This window comes from Myotis nattereri (genome assembly GCF_964212035.1).
Source record: "Myotis nattereri genome assembly, chromosome: 3".
Classification (NCBI taxonomy): domain Eukaryota; kingdom Metazoa; phylum Chordata; class Mammalia; order Chiroptera; family Vespertilionidae; genus Myotis; species Myotis nattereri.
In genome coordinates, this window is record NC_138077.1 from 210735179 (window position 1) to 210750244 (window position 15066).

Below are 15066 nucleotides of genomic sequence, written 5' to 3' on the forward strand. Positions count from 1 at the left end.
AATCAAGGAAATATGGTCAGAAATTGTCAGCTTTCAGATCTAATTTACCTGACGGCCCCTGCGCGAGCCGGCGCGGCCGAGGGAGTGAGTGTGCGTGAGCGGGTGGGGGAGCCGATGGGCACAGAGGACACGGGGTTCGCCAGGCCCCTCCCCGGGCCCCGGGCCCCCTCCGAGGGCAAGGGAGGTGCTTCCCAAGCTGGTGAGTGTCTCCCTGAAACAAGCCCCCCAACCCCCCCACCTGCTGCCTCCCCCAGACGCGGTAACCAGCTTTGGGTTTAGGGCCTCCAGGATCAGGGAGGTGACAGTAATTCCTTACTCCAGATGGCTGACCACCGCTAAGCCCCGCCACCAGGGCCACCGTTTTAGAAATCCTCCCAAATTAGTCCCCTCCTGCCCTCCTCGTTGACCTCAGCGGGGATTGTGGAGATGGGCTGTAGGGAGGTGGGTGGCGGCGGCATCCATAGCACCCCTCTGCCACCTGCTGCCATCCCCACCTTCTCCCCTGGGGCTGCCTTTGGGGGCCTCTCTCCCAGGCCCCCCTTCCCCTCACAGCACAAGGAGGCCCCCCACTCTGACACTGGAGCGCCCTCCGTGCGCCCAAATGCGCGCACCCTCTCACATGGTCACCCACATGTCCTCCCCATTTCTAGTGAGTGAACCGGCCGCAGAGAGCCGGACCTCATGGGTTCCCTCGGAGCGTTGAGGAGCCTGCAGTCCAGGCCCTGGGCTCCCCGCCCTTCCCACCCCCCCCCCCCAGTGCTGGTCCAGAGCCCTGGGGTCCGTGCTGGGTGGACCCGTGGAAGGCTGGGAGCCTGCCCGGCAGGGAGCGCGTGTGGTGTTTGGGCTGGTGGCCGCGGAGCAGTCTGCAGGGCTCAGAACCTTCCCTTTAGAACACAGTCGAGTGGCAGTTGGATCTGCTGGTCGTCAGAGGGCCTGGGGCTGGGCGTGGAGTCCCTGGATTTGTCAGGTCCTGACTGAGTGACCTAGGCTTTCCACAAGCCTCTCAACCTCTCAGCCCTCAGCCCCTCCCAGGTCTGAAGTTCTGTGCAAATCGAGGGCAGCCTTTGCCATGAGAGCTGCCGCCTGGGAGCTCCTTGCCATGCCCCCGGGACGGGAGACGGTGAGGGTTCCAGACACGGCGCAGCTCGGGATGCGCAGCTGCTCCCCGTCGGCCCAGCTGAGAGCGGACCTGTTGGAAGGCCTCTGCCCCTGCCAATCCTCGGAGGCTGGCCTTCCGCCCGCCCTCCTCCTGGCCCCGGGTGTGCCCTCCATGCCCCGGCCACCATCTTCGGCGCTGGGTGACTCAGTCGGCTTCCCCCAGCAGGGAGCGGGTTTGATCGCTGGTGGTTCCTCCCAGCCTGGCTCCCAAGCAGAGCAGCTGGGGCTTGGGTGGCATCGCCTACCCCCGTGTTGACCTCTCTGCCTCCACCCTCCAGTCTTTCCTCACAGGAGTCCCCCATCTTGGGGCCGGGGGTGGAGCCCCAAAGAGCTCAGCCCAGGAGAGGGGGGGAGAAAGCTCTGGCTCCTGTTCACACTTTCAGGGCAAAGTCCTTCGTGCCCAGAGCCCAGTGGCACTGAGGTCCGCGGGACCCTGCACCCCCCTTGCCGGCTGTGTCTGCAGGGGCCTTGGTGAGAGGCAGTTGGCATGGCCTCTGCCCTGTGTGCCCGCCAGCTGCCCAGGAGCCAGCTCTCAGGAGACAGGAGGTTAGAGAGCGTCTCTGGCCTCAGCCCAGCATCTCACCTCCACGTGTGGCTCGCCGCTGCTCCCGTCAGCTCCTGAGGCCGCGATGTGGAGGAACCAGCACTAGAGCCGGTGCCAGGGACCCAGCGGGGCTGCTTGCCCCGGGCCAGGGTGGCTTCTGGGCTTGATGCTGGTCCAGGCCGTCAGAGGCAGGCGCCAGGGGGGACCGAGGCTGCGGCAGGCCCAGGCAGGTTGGTGCGCTCGGCGCACAGGGAGACGGCGAAGGCCACCGGGAGGGTGGAGCGTGGTCGGAGGGGCCTCGCAGTGTCCCCAGGTCGGCCCTGCACTCTGCCTTGTGGGTAGAACCGCGCTGGGGACGCCATACTGAAAAGCCACTTTTGGGAATGAGTACTTTGTGCTGAGGAGAGAGACAGCTGATTCGATAGCGGCTCTCGTTGGAGAAGGGCAGGCATGGGCGCTGGGCAGGCGAGGGCAGCGAAAGTGGCCGTGGGCTCTGGGGATAGTCAGGTCAGAGGACACCACGGGAGAGCATCCCCCCCCCCCCCCAGCATAGCCTGTGACAGCGCCCAGGGGACAGGGCAGCTGGAGGGGCGAGTCCAGGGCCAGCCCAGCAGGACCTTGGGGTCCATGGCCCACTGGCATGAGATCACACACACGTACTGTGGTCACCAAGGGTCCCTGCTGTCCCCTCTTCCCCAGGCCCCAGGCGGGCTGGGCTCCTCCGATGGAGCCCTCCTCTCTCGAGGCCCCTCCCTGCTCTCCATCACCCCACAGCCAGGTGTCCGAGCCTCAGGGTGGAACTTGGGCAGAGAACGGCAGAGGCTGAAGGGTGACCAGTCCCCCAGGCCCGTCTCCCTGAGAACCTTTGCAACTGAGGACCCCATTGTGCGCCCCCCACCCCCCCACCCCGCCCCGGCCCAGCCAGCCAGGTGCTTCCTGCCCTACACAGGGCCCAGCTGGCTAGCTGCTCTCACCCTCCCAGAGGGAGAGAGGGAGCAAGGCCTTCCCCCCCCCCCCCCAGTCCTTCCTCACGCTGAGTGGAGGCCAGGAGCTGCAGGAGAGCTCCCAGGTGCGCGCTGTCCCGCCCCAGCCACAGAGCAGGGCAGGTACCTGCCGACTGGGAGGGAAGCCCAGAGTGGCTGGGGCCCAGCCCCGGGAATCATTCATTCCCTGCAGGGGCTGAGGATGCCACATCGCTGCCCTGCCGCAGGACCTGACCCCTCCCCCAGCCAGGTCCACCTGGAGTTGGCTGGATGGGACTGAGGCCCTGGGCTCCCGGAAATGTCTGGGGACGGGCTGGGCTCTGGCTTCGCCAAGCTTCTGCCACCCAGCTCCCCGCACTTCCTGCCCATGTCTCCTCTCCTGCTCCCGGCCAGCCCACCCTGCCACTCCAGAGCCCAGTGGGGCAGGCGGTCTGGCACGGACCCCTGCAGCCTCCTGGACTCCTCAGCCCTTCCCTCCAGCCTGGCCCTCGCTTCTCACCCGTTAGGCCCAAGGTCTCGCTGGCCCAGCCCCGGCCCTGTCCTCCGTCCCCTTGGCTGCACAGTCGCATTTTGCTGCCAGCGCAGGGCACTGAAAAACTGCTGGCACTGCCAAAAACCCCGTGTGCGCTATGACTCCCCAAACATCCCTTTATTTTTATTGTTCTGTTAATTACTGTTTAAACTTTAATAAGTCACTTCGTCAGGAGGGGGGACCTGCCGTGAGCTTTTCTGTGCAAACATGGGCCCGGGAGTGACTCGGGTGTAATATAACCCTTTATGCGATGTGGGAATGTTTAGATTGTAACAGAAACTTGTTATTTTAATGACGGTTGGGGGGGTCTGAGTACGGAAGAGGAGGAGGTGGGCGCAGCCCCGCTCCCCCGAGTCCCCACAGGCAGCCGGGAGTGGCCTGGCCCCCAGGGGTGCTCCCTCGCTGCTGCCGCCCAGCATCCCGGGGGCTGTGGGGCCTCCCCGGGCTGCCCGCAGTCAGGCTCGGCCCAAAGGAGGGATGCCTCCCGGGAGATGCTCGGGGGGACCCAGGGCGAGAGGGTCCTCGGGCTGGCGGTGCTGGGCAGGCGAGGGTCCGAGGAGAAAGTTGCGATTGGAGAGCTGGGGAAGCAGGAGGCCACCCAGAGCTGCCAGACCCCTGGGCAAAGGCAGGGCCATGCGAGGCTGGACTCAGCGCTGCTCACGTTCCCACCCAGGAGAGGGGCAGGCACCCTGCACCACCGGCTCCGTGCCAGACACGTCACCCCACGTCATCCCTCCAGCAGCCCCGTTTCACATGAGAACTCTGAAGCCCAGGGCAGAGGCGGAACTCGCTTAAAGGGACAGGCTTTCCAGGGGGCCAGGTTCCGGATGTCGCTGTGTGTGATTTGGAAGCTGCCAAGTCCAGGTGCCGAGTGTGGTCTCGGAGGGCTGGACTCTGTCCCAGAGACGGGGTGGGAAGGGCTCCGGGCCGGCTGCTGGGAGCCAGGGTCGCCCCTCTCAGCCCTCGGGCAGGGCTCACCGCTCAGTACCGCCCCCCGCCACCCCGCACCCCGTCAGGAGGAGGGGTGCAGGGTGGAAGGGTCATGGAAGTAAGGGCTGTCCCCAAGACTGGGCATGGACACTTGTTCTCTTTCTCACTAGGCCTGGCTCGTCTCAGGGAGTTAGGGACTCAGACCAGGCAGGGGTGATGGTGGCCGGGCCTCCGGCTCTCGCTCTGGTTACCCCAATCCTCTCCCCCGACAGGCATCCCTTCCTAGACCTGCTTCCAGAGGGTGACACCGGCGAGGGGGTCCCTCCCCTGCTTGGTGGATCTAAGGAAGGGACTCGGGACTGCTGGGCCCACTTTCCTCCTTAGTCTGCACTCGGTCCCTCCGTCCGTCCGTCCGTCCATCCGTCCGCCCACAGAGCTGACTTCCGCTCTGTGCCAGCAGGGGTGGCAGAAATGAAGAGCTCTCGCCCTCAAGGGTTCGTGCCTGGGGTGTTAGTGAAGGGGTGTGAGGGGGCCCAGCCCCTGCCCGCCGGTGCTCCCTTCTAGCCAAGGCGACGACCCTCCTCCCTGCCCCTGCCTGGCGGGGCCCCAGGGTCAGGCCCGGGCTCCCGGGTGCTGGAGACCAGAGCCCCCCAGATGGCAGCAGCGTGGGCCGCGAATCGCTGAGGTTTTCCTTTTCCGAGCAGCGCGTTTCCCTAAATTGTCTTTGACTGCGTGCATGGGTAATGAAAGTTTATGCCCTTGTTAAAGGACAGGCGGCCAGTTCCAGTTAGAACTGGGGCTGTCTCCCTGCCAGCCCCGCGGCCCCCACCCCAGCCGGAGGGAGAGGGTGAGCACCAGCGTGCACGCGCCAGAGAGAGAGAGAGAGAGAGAGAGAGAGAGAGAGAGAGAGAGAACGAGCCCACTCCCCCCCCCCTCCCTGGTGGGTAAGAAGGCTGTTAGGGGAAGGGAGAGGGGATGGGGGAAAAAAAGAAAAAAAAATTTCCATATTTGTGTAAGTTGCTTTAAAAGCATTTTATCATGTCATAAAAAAGGGAAAGTACTCTCAGAAATTGATCCTCTCCGCCAGCCCATTGGACAGAAGGACGTTGGGATGTTAATGGCCATCCTGCTCCAGGGTGGCTTATTAAAAAATTTATACATAAATGCTTAAAATTGCATAAATTATTTAAAAAAAACCAACAAAGTAAGCAATTTGAATTCCCTCTTTTCCTCCCCTTCGCTCGGTCCCGCGTCTGCGTCCCCCCCCTTTTCCAGCCCCTCGTCGGGGCGCCCTCCATCCCGAGCGTCCGTCCGTCCGTCGTCTCTCCACTCCCCACCGGCCGCCCTGCCCTCCGCGGGGGTTTCCCTGCCTCACCCACAAATTAACGCCACGGCCAGCCCGCTACCCAACACTCCCAGGCACCCGCACTAATAAAAACACCACTAATAATGCCCCAAATCGCGGAATTAAATATTAAGGCCAGAGGAGGCGGACGCGGAGCGGAGCTGCCGCCACCGTCGCCGAACTTGGAGCTGATGAGTGTGTCTCTCGCAGGCGTGGAATGTCACCCACACATCCTGGAGACCGGAGTGGGGAGTTTTATGATGGTTTTTCATTGATTTGTTTCCCCAGCGCAGCTGCCGACCTCTATTGAGGGACAAACATAATCAGCACTGACGCAAATTAGATGGTTATTCGTTTTGAAAATTGACAGAAAAACAATAAAAAAGATGAAATGCTCCCAAATCAATAGATATAATGAAATTCAAATAATCCGAGAGATGAGGTCTCCATGGCAACTGATAATGTGGAAAAGAAAACAATTTAATAAAGGACAGACACACTTTGAAAACAGATTGGGCCCAGGGAGGGGGGCGGGCTGGCGGGTGGAGGGCTGGAGCGCGGCTGGCGAGTGAAGGATCACTGTCCGTCCCAAGGACACCCGCCATAATTAAGCGAGGCTTTCGGCCCCAGAAAGTGCAGATTCAGGTTTTAATACACAAAATTATTTCAGGAGCAGTGAATCGGAAAGTCGTTTGTAATGACCTTCCTGAGAGGCCCGGGCGCGGGGCATGTTGGAGGCTGGGCGGCCTGGCCGGCTGAGTTATGGCATATTTGTGTTTTTATAGTGCGGAGGGGAGGGGGTGGGGGGGAGGGGGAGAGAAGGTTAAACAGTATTTACAGCTCAGTTGTTTTCAGAGAGGAAAGAGAAATAGAGTTCACGGGGAGATGCAGCGGGCAGGCGGCGGGTGGGCCAGGGAGGCCTGGGGCGAGGTGGGAGAGGAGGCGGCCCCGGGGTTTCCACCCTCCGGCTGCCTGGCCTGGCCGTGGGGACCCAGCAGGGAAACTGGGAGAGGCTGAGGGGCACCCGGAGTGGCCTCCCCACTCCAGTCCCTAATGGGGTCTTCTGGGCCTGGGCCCCTCTGGGGCTGAGGGGGAGCCTGTCTCTCCGTGCTCTGCACGTCCAGTCACACCTGAAAGGAAAACGGGGGGTGTCCTGAGGCCACTGCGGGGGTGGCTCCGGCACTCGCCCTCCCTGGTGATCGCCTCTCCTGTTCTCTGCACGGCTGCTGGACACTCCTTTGGGCAGTGCTGCCCTTGTGGAGTCCCGTGCCCAGCCTTGGGGGTGCCCGCCTTGGGCGGGTGGGCAAGGACTTGGGACAAAGTCGGCCCGTTGTGGTGGCTGCAGCCGACAGCTCCCTGCCCCTTTCCTTGGCTTCACCTCCCAGCGGGTGCTTCCCTCGGGCACACAGAAGGGGAAAGCTTGGTCCCTTTGGGCTGGGCAGAGGCAGGGGCCATGGAGAGGGATGGGACCAAGCAGAGCCCCTCAGGGCCACCTGTCCAGGCAGGGCAGCTGGGCACTGAGAGCCGCCCCCCCACATCTCCCCCCGTGCACCCCGCAGGCTCTGTCTCCCCTTCGGGCTGCAGGAGCCGTGCCTGGGCTGCTTTGGTGCCAGTCTCCAGGCCGCTCCGCGTGTGCACGTGTGACTGTAATCTGGTTGCACAAACACAGACGCCTGAGTGTGTGCACGCACGGGGCCGGGGTGTGCACCGCGGGTGTGTTTTAAATCTCCCCTGGGTGGTAACTCTTTTTTTCTCCCCTTCCTGTTTGGCTGTGACCTGGGGGAGATTGATAGCCAGCCTGTGCGGCGGATGCTAACAGTTCCCCTGATTTATAGAGTTACTTACGCTAAGTGAGGCCACTTAGACGCGTCTGGATAGTAAACCTTTTAACTGGACTAAAAAATCATAATAAATAAATAAACAAAAAGGGGCAAGCAGAGCCCAGCAGGCACCCCCAGCTTGGAGCTGTTGGGGACCAGGGGACCTGGCCGAGAGCCCTGGGGGAACCGGGAGCCCTCCTCCACCCGCGGAAGCTGGGCGGCCCTTCCGCTCCCAGCTGGGGGTGGGATAGGGCCCAAGAGGGAAGGCGGCCCGCCCCTGGGGGACGAGGAAGGGGCCACAACTGGGGGAAGGGGGGACTGTTGGGATGGGAGATGGGCTATGTGCTGGGGGAGGGGAAAGGGGGGTGGAGCCACCCAGGGAGCCCGTGGGGGAGCAGGGAACAGAGCCAGTGTCTCTAGGACCCTTCCTCACTTCCCACACTCCTAGCTCCTGGGCACCTCAACTTCTCACCACAGTGATTTTGCTTGTAATGATTTGAATGTCACCTCTCATCTCAATTAAACAGTCCTCCCTAGCCGGGTTTGCTCAGTGGATAGTGTCGGCCCGGCCCGCAGACTGAAGGGTCCCGGGTTCGATTCCGGTCAAGGGCATGTACCTCAGTGGCAGGCTCGATCCCCGGTCCTGGTTGGGGCGCATGCAGGAGGCTACCAACCGATGTGTCTCTCTCCCATCGATGTTTCTCTCTCTGCGTCTCTCCCCCTCCCTTCCACTCTCTCTAAAAATCAATGGGACCATGTCCTGGGGTGAGGATGCACAAAAGTCAATACACAAGTAGATGAATTAACTAAACAGCCCAGGATGCAGGCACAGGGCAGTCGGCCTTGCTGGCATCGTGCCCCCAGGACTGGCCTGTGGAAGGTGGCCTGCGAGGGCGGTGCGTGAATACACACAGGCACAGACCCACAGGCACAGGCTGTGGCCGCCAAGTTCCGGTTCATGGGGGTCCCAGGGCGGAGGCCCCTGCATTGCTCCACCTGGATGGGAGGCTGTGGGAGGTGGGTGCGGGGAGATCTCAGACCGTGACCTTGGACGTCGGAGTTCAGTCGTCGGAATCTGGCTCCAGCACGAACGCTGGGGGGCCATGGACAGTTCCCAGCCTCACTGGCTCTGCCCCTTCATCTGGAATGGACAGGACAGTGGCCATGTGGGGACCTTGGGGGAAGCGCTCAGCACCGTCCCCTGCGCCAGGGAGGTGCTCAGCGGGTGCCAGCCATGCATCGCTCCAGGCGGGGTGGGCCAGGGCCGCCACCAGGTGACCCCGCGGTGCCCAGGGCCCCCGTGCTGCCCGGACGCAGGCAGGCGGGCACTGGACCACCCCCACCCCGGGGGACGGTGCCTGGCCCCTGCCTCACCACCTCCTGATATACAGCGGGCATTAGGCCGCCCAAAGGGGACACTGCATCCTTAGGAAGAAATATGTCCTCATTTTTCTTAAACACCGTTTCCACTGAGTGAAATGTTTAGAAGGGACGCGCAGGGAGAACTTTATTTCCTACCAGGGAGTGCAGAGCCACCAGGCAGAGCCCATAAAGCACCCAGAGCCTGGTCGCTGACAGGCCGCCCAGGCTCAAAACGCATTACTCACGGGCAGGAGGCCTGCCCGGCCCCTGGGGACGGCCCCCCACTGTCAGGACCAGCAGATCTGAGCCCTGAGCCCTGGTCCCCTGGAGCCCAGGGTCGGGGAAGGCCTGGCCCTGACCAGGCGAGGAAGTGGAGGCGTTTCAGCCACCCCAACACCCTGGTCCCCAGAGAGAAGGATGAGGGGCCCAGGTGCCGGAGCCCCTCACCCCGGAACTGGCAGGAGCCTGGCCTCCCAGCTTGTGCAGGGAGTGATGCGATGCCTGCCAGCACGGGCCCTTCTCCCGGGGCCCTCCCTTCACTGGATTTCTGAAGCTGGCTGATTTGAATATTTATAAATATCAGTAAATTATTTATTGTGGCAATCTGCTGCACCGTTTTACCCATCGCAGTTAACGCTTTAGGGGGCTCCGTGCTCTGGGAACCGGGCGTGGGGTGAGGAGGGGGGGACACGGAGGCCCAGGACGACTGGGAGCCCACCCAGGGGCTTCTCGGGGACCCCCTGGCGGCCCCGGCGCCTGGCTGAGCCCGGCCTTCGTGAGCTCGGTGTCCTCGCGGCTCCGGGATCAGTTTCCTCCCTTGCAGAGGGGACCGCGCCAGCCCCTGCCACGCGGGCTCACCACGAGGCATCAGGAGCTAGCGGGGCAGGGCACGGCCAGTGCCGTCTGGCCCCGCTTTCCCACCTGAGCAGGAGCCACTCGGTCAGACACCAGAGCTGCCTGCCGGGGGCTGGTGGAGCTGGGAGCCCGGGAGGGAAGGTTCAGACCCCGGGAGCCGGGGAGCGGCCATGCGTCACTGAGCGGGCGCCTGCCCCAGCCCTGCTCTCTAGCGGCTCTTTCCTCCCCCACCTCTCTGGCCAGGTGAGGTGTCCTGGCCTCGGGATCTCCTGCCCAGGTGTGGCACCACACTGGCCTGTCATTCCCCTCCTAGGACTCGCCTGCCTTTCCCCAGGCCCTTGCTTGCCAGGCAGGCCCTGTGCTTGGCACCAACAGGCACCCTCTCTCCTTACAGTCCTGCAGTCCTTTCACGGGCAGACCGCGTGCCCAGGGCCCGGAGCTAGCAAGGGGCCGAGCCAGGCTGTGAGCTCACGGCTGTCTGGCCCCAGAGGCCAGGCCGTAACCACGGTGCTGTGCCCCCTCCCAGGGCTCGCCCGGCTGCCGTCTCAGGGCCACGGGCCAGCGGCTGAGGCGGGAGGGCGCCCTGCTTTTCCCAGGCCTGGCCAGGCCCACACAGCTGCCCGCCCCTTACCTCGTCGGGGGCGCCCGTCCCTGGGTGAGCAGCACGGGAGTCCCCCGCCTTCCACCCTCTGGCCCGAGCCTGCCTCCTGGGCAGTATTGTTCCCAGAGGAAGTGTCCAGTGTAAATAGAGCAGCGGGCAGGCTGGTGGTGGGAAGGAGATGAAAGGGGCAGTGACAGGGCCGGGGACGGATGGCTTCCTCCCATTGAGGCCTGGCCATGGCGTTTATATTTTAGGGAAGAAAGTCAGGGAATGTTTACATGGACAGGAGCCTGGGGTCAGACCACGAGGGGGGTCGTCTACAGGGTCCCAGGGCCCTGATGGGCGAGGGAGGGTGGGCGTGCAGGCAACTTGGACCCCAGCTCTGACACCCCCATCTGCCGCCCCAGCCTCGCACGCGTTGCCACTCACCCTGCACCCCTGGCCCACGTGCCTTCTTCACCTCCGCCCCTGGGACCCACAGTAGAGTCAGAGGGAGGGCAACATCTGGAAGGCAGGTGGGCTGGGGCAGAGCAGCAGCTGGAGGGCAGGTGGAGGGGGTGGAGGTGGAGCAAAGGGGCCTGCAGGCAGGGGGTGGGCCCTGGGTGCACAGCTGCATCGCAGCTGGTGGGGGCCCAGGAGGAACCCAGCCAGGCGCACAGTGGAGATCGGGAGAGGGGTGGGCAGGGCTGGGTGGGCCCAAGTGCCGGGAGGCTCCAGGATGGGTGGGGGCCCAAGGAGGGGGTGTCACCAACAGCAAGGGCAGCCCTGGGAGCCTCTGCTTCCCTCTTCCTCGGGATAAATATTTATAGATTCATTTGCCGTCTGCCATACACACTTGGCTGCTTACCTCCCAGTAAAAATAGAGCAGGCTTCCCCACGCCCACCCTCCCCGTCCCCACCAGGGCAGGGGACAGCGGGGACCAGGTGAGGCCGTTCTGTTCGCCATAGGCGGCTGGAGGAAACTTGGTGTCACGGAGCCTGGCGGCCGGCCCGGAGGTTGGGTGAGATGTGCGATTAGGGGCCCCATCACTGAGCTTGGAGAAGGAGCCCCATGTTGGTGCTTGGAGACTTGGGTGTGGGCAGCACAGACTTGGAGACGTGGACAAACATGGGGAGAGTGGGCATCCGGCTTGGGCCAGGGTGGGGCCCAGCAGAGCCAGGGCCACAGGACTGGGAGGACTGGAGTGAGCCGAGCCGACCTGTCCCTGACGCTGGGCTGGGCTGGGCTGGGCTGGGATCCCCGGGCCCTTTGGGCGAAGTGAGGCCATACACAGGCAGCTGGCTTCAGGGCAAGGATCTGGGGTCACGGGGCATCGCCTGAATCATGGGGGACAGTCATCCGTGTGTACAAGCCAGGTCTACCTGTGGGCAGGCACAGGTGTGGGCATCCCTGTCTGACCGCCTCTCGGGGGGGCCCCAGGTGGGGGTGTTAAGAATGTGGCTGGCGAAGCCTCTTCTAAGCATGGACCCCTCCCCTCGCTTAGCCTCTGACCTGTGTGGAGACGTGAACGTGCCCCCTCCCATTGGGGGACGTGTGAGGGGTCCTGACATTGACACGCTTCGCTGGGGCTGCCTGTGCACCATGTGTCCGTCGTGGCCACCGCCCTGCCCCTGCTCTGCCACAGGGACACACAGTCGGAGCAGCTCTGCTGATGGGTGGATGGACAGACGGACGGACAGGCAGACAGATGCACCCTTGTTGGTCTTTGAGGCCGCTCCCAGGTTGCATGGGGATCTGGGTTGCCATGTGCCACCAGGACCCTGGGCAGCCTGCTCAGCAGCCATGGGAGGTGGCTAGCAGGCAGGCAGCTCCGTTAGACTTTGGGGTGTTGGCGTCGGGCAGTCGGGTTTGGGGATTAGGCACTGCTGCTGCGCCTTCTCAGCTGGGAAGTGGGCTTCTTGGGACCAGCCAGGCCTCCCAGGGCTGCAGGAGCGGGTCCAGGCAGAGGGGGCAGAGCCGGGGCCTCGGCAGGGACAAGTGGCCTCGGAGGGGCTGTGAGGAGCTCTGCCCTGGGCTGAGGGCTGAGGGCTGGGGGAGGAGGTGGGAGGAAAGGGCCGGAGGAGACAAGGGAGGGGCCGAGAGGACCCTGGCGGGAGAGGCTGGAGAAGAGGAGGTCCTCGGGCTCCCCTGTGGGCAGAGGCTGGGCTCAGGCAGGGCCCAGGGACCAGATGGGCCAGGCAGAGGAGAGCCTGGGATGAGATGCCCCCGTGGGGACAGGTGCCAGCCAGGGCTGCTAGGACAGTCAGGCACGGGGTTGCCCGGCTGCCCCTGGCTCTTAGCGGCCTCCTCACCAGTGGGCCGTGGGGTAGGCGCTCACCAGTGGAGTCAGGCTGCTCGTCTTGCTGGCTCTGCCCCACGCCCAGCCCTCAGCCTGCGTCCTTTATACCAACGGGGGCCGGGCCGGCCGGCCTCTCAAAGGAGGTGTCTCGGGCCAGACAAGGGTAGGAAGTGCTTCCAGGAACCAGTGCTGGGAGAAGACTGCCCTTGTGTGGGGGGAGTCGTTCCTTCCTTCCTCCATTTCCAAAATCCTCAGACCGGCTAGCACGTGCCCGGCTTAGAGCCAGGCCCCGGGACAGAGCGATGGGCGAGCTGAGCCCTGCACAGCTCAGCCTAGGAGGCATTCAGACGTGCTCCGGGCAGTCTCAGGACAGAGTGGGGGACCTTTGGCTTGCGGGGTTTGGGGGCAGAGCCCCAGCCCCGGCCGTTGAGGTGGGTGGCTGTGCCTGACCTCTGACCTCTCTCTCCACCCTCTGCAGCTGAAGGCACCCGGTGCACCGACCCGCCCACAGGCAAGCCCGCGATGGCGGCCAAGCGCAAAGGCGGCCTGAAACTCAACGCCATCTGCGCCAAGCTGAGCCGCCAGGTGGTGGTGGAGAAGGGGGCAGAGGCCGGCGCCCACACGGAGGGCAGCCCACTGAGGCCCCAGGACAAAGAGCGCGGTGGCCCTGAGCCAGGGGGGGCCCGGGCCCCCCGCAGCGAAGAAGACAAGAGGCGGGCAGTGATCGAAAAGTGGGTCAACGGGGAGTACAGCGAGGAGCCGGCGCCCGCTCCCCTGCTGGGGCGGCCTGCCCGCGAGGGCCTGGAGCTGCCGCCCGAGGGCGTGTACATGGTGCAGCCCCGGGGCTGCAGCGACGAGGAGGACCACGGCGAGGAACCCAAGGATGGCGCGGCCCAGAAGGACGTGGACAGGGCAGCCTCCAAGGACAGCGGTGGCCCCAGTGCCAAGCAGCCCTCAGGTGGGTGTCTGGAGCCCTGGACGGGCATCACCTGGCGAGGAGGCCCAGCGGGAAGGAGGGGTGTGCCCGCTCCTCTCACTCTTGTTCCAGATATTGGCGCCTTGCTCCCCAGGGAGGACTCCTGCCGAGAGGGGCTGGGGCAGAGCTACGGTCTGGAACGGGGAGGCCAGTTGGGCAGGGATCCGAGGGAAACCAGGGGTGAGAGGGGACAGGCCTGAGAAGGCAGCTTTCCTAGTGTGTGAGCAGGTCTGGGGGTGTGGGCTGCCGAACACACAGTGGGTCTTCAGGAAGCCATGGGTGGAGGGATAGATGGGTGGACAGGCAGGCGGATGGACGGACAGTGTGTGGGTAGACAATTACGTGCGTGTGCAGAGAGGAGCAGGGTGGAGGACACGGCCACGGGAGCACACGTGCCCGCGGGCTGTCCACGGAGGCTCTTTCCCAGGGAGGTTTCTCCGCGCGGCTGTCGGACAGGCCTGTTCGCCCGCTCTCCCTTCCCTGCTCCCTGACGGCTTTCCCACTATCTCCCCCCGCCCCCACCTTCTCCCTCCCGGGGACCCCGGCCATCCTCAGCAGGACCCCTCAGACAGGGCACAGGGCCTCAGGGTGGCCCAGCCCGGATGTCCCATGACACCTGCCTGCCCCGGACGCGTCCTCTGGCCGACCTCTTCCACGAGGTGGCAGAGGCCTGGCTTTGGCTGATGCCTCCTCGTCCTTAGACCAGCCCTGAACTCCTTCTGCTCTGGGGAGGGAGGGGGTCACCCCTAGGACTGGAACCCCAGGATTTGGCATCTCGCTCAGCTCCCCAGCCTCCTTCCCAGGCCTGTGCCTGGTGCCGAGCCTCCCCTGCCCGCGCCCCTGCCCCCTTCCCCCTGCAGTGAGGGGCACATCCCCTCCCAGCGCGGGGAGCCCTGCGCAGCCACATAATTATGCATATAAGATATAAACAGAGCTGTTTAATTATCCTTCGCCACATCAGTGACAGAGTAATTAACAAACATTGCAAGATCAATGAGGAAAAGTGTGACCTTCAGTTTCCTCTGATAGGAAAAGCCCTTGCCTTTCCCAGACGCAAGGTGATTGCGCGGGCCGCGAGGAGGGGAGGGGGGGGGAGGGACAGGGCTCTGTCCCTGCAGCGCCCCAGCCCCTCCCACACCCAGCTCTGTCCTGCCCAGCTCGCCGGGACCTCTGCCTCCTGCCTCCTGTGCCCGGGGAGTGGAGAGCTGGTGACAGGAGGCGGGGCGGGGAACACCAGTCGTCTCATGGCCCAGGCCTCACCCCTCTGGTTTGAGGCCCAGTGGGACTCTGGTGTGGCCACGAGAGAGCCCAGGGCTGAGCGACCCACGACGGGCTGGGCCCCGGCCGCCCTCTCTGGGCCCAGGCCTGTGGGACCCCGGCCTGGCCCCCTCCCTGCTCTTAGCTGCCTGCCCTTCACAGCCTTCTGTCTCTCTGCCATATATAGTGAGGGCTCAGCTGCCTCCAGCTATTTTTAGGCCCTTTCCCTGGTCCCTGAGCCACTGAATCTGACAGCAAGAGCCCACTCCTCCCAGGCTGGGTCCCGGCCCCGAGGAGCTTAAGGTCAGGACAGCAGCAGCCCACAGGCCACTGCCCCACCCCCACCCCCAGGGGGACAGCTGTCTGAGCCACTCTGCCCGCCTCAGGTGCTGCCCACAACTGTCTCCTCCTCACCTGGGGGGGG

The 15066-nt window shown here is 64.2% G+C and overlaps 1 protein-coding gene across 1 annotated transcript in view; it reads left to right on the forward strand.

The window, feature by feature from the left end:
- CASZ1 (castor zinc finger 1) overlaps positions 1–15066 on the forward strand; it is a gene marked incomplete at both ends in the record, with an annotated part of 132724 nt that overhangs the window by 94279 nt on the left and 23379 nt on the right. The window contains 1 exon segment of the mRNA XM_081087046.1: positions 12888–13367. Within this exon segment, the coding sequence (XP_080943172.1) occupies positions 12888–13367 (480 nt within the window).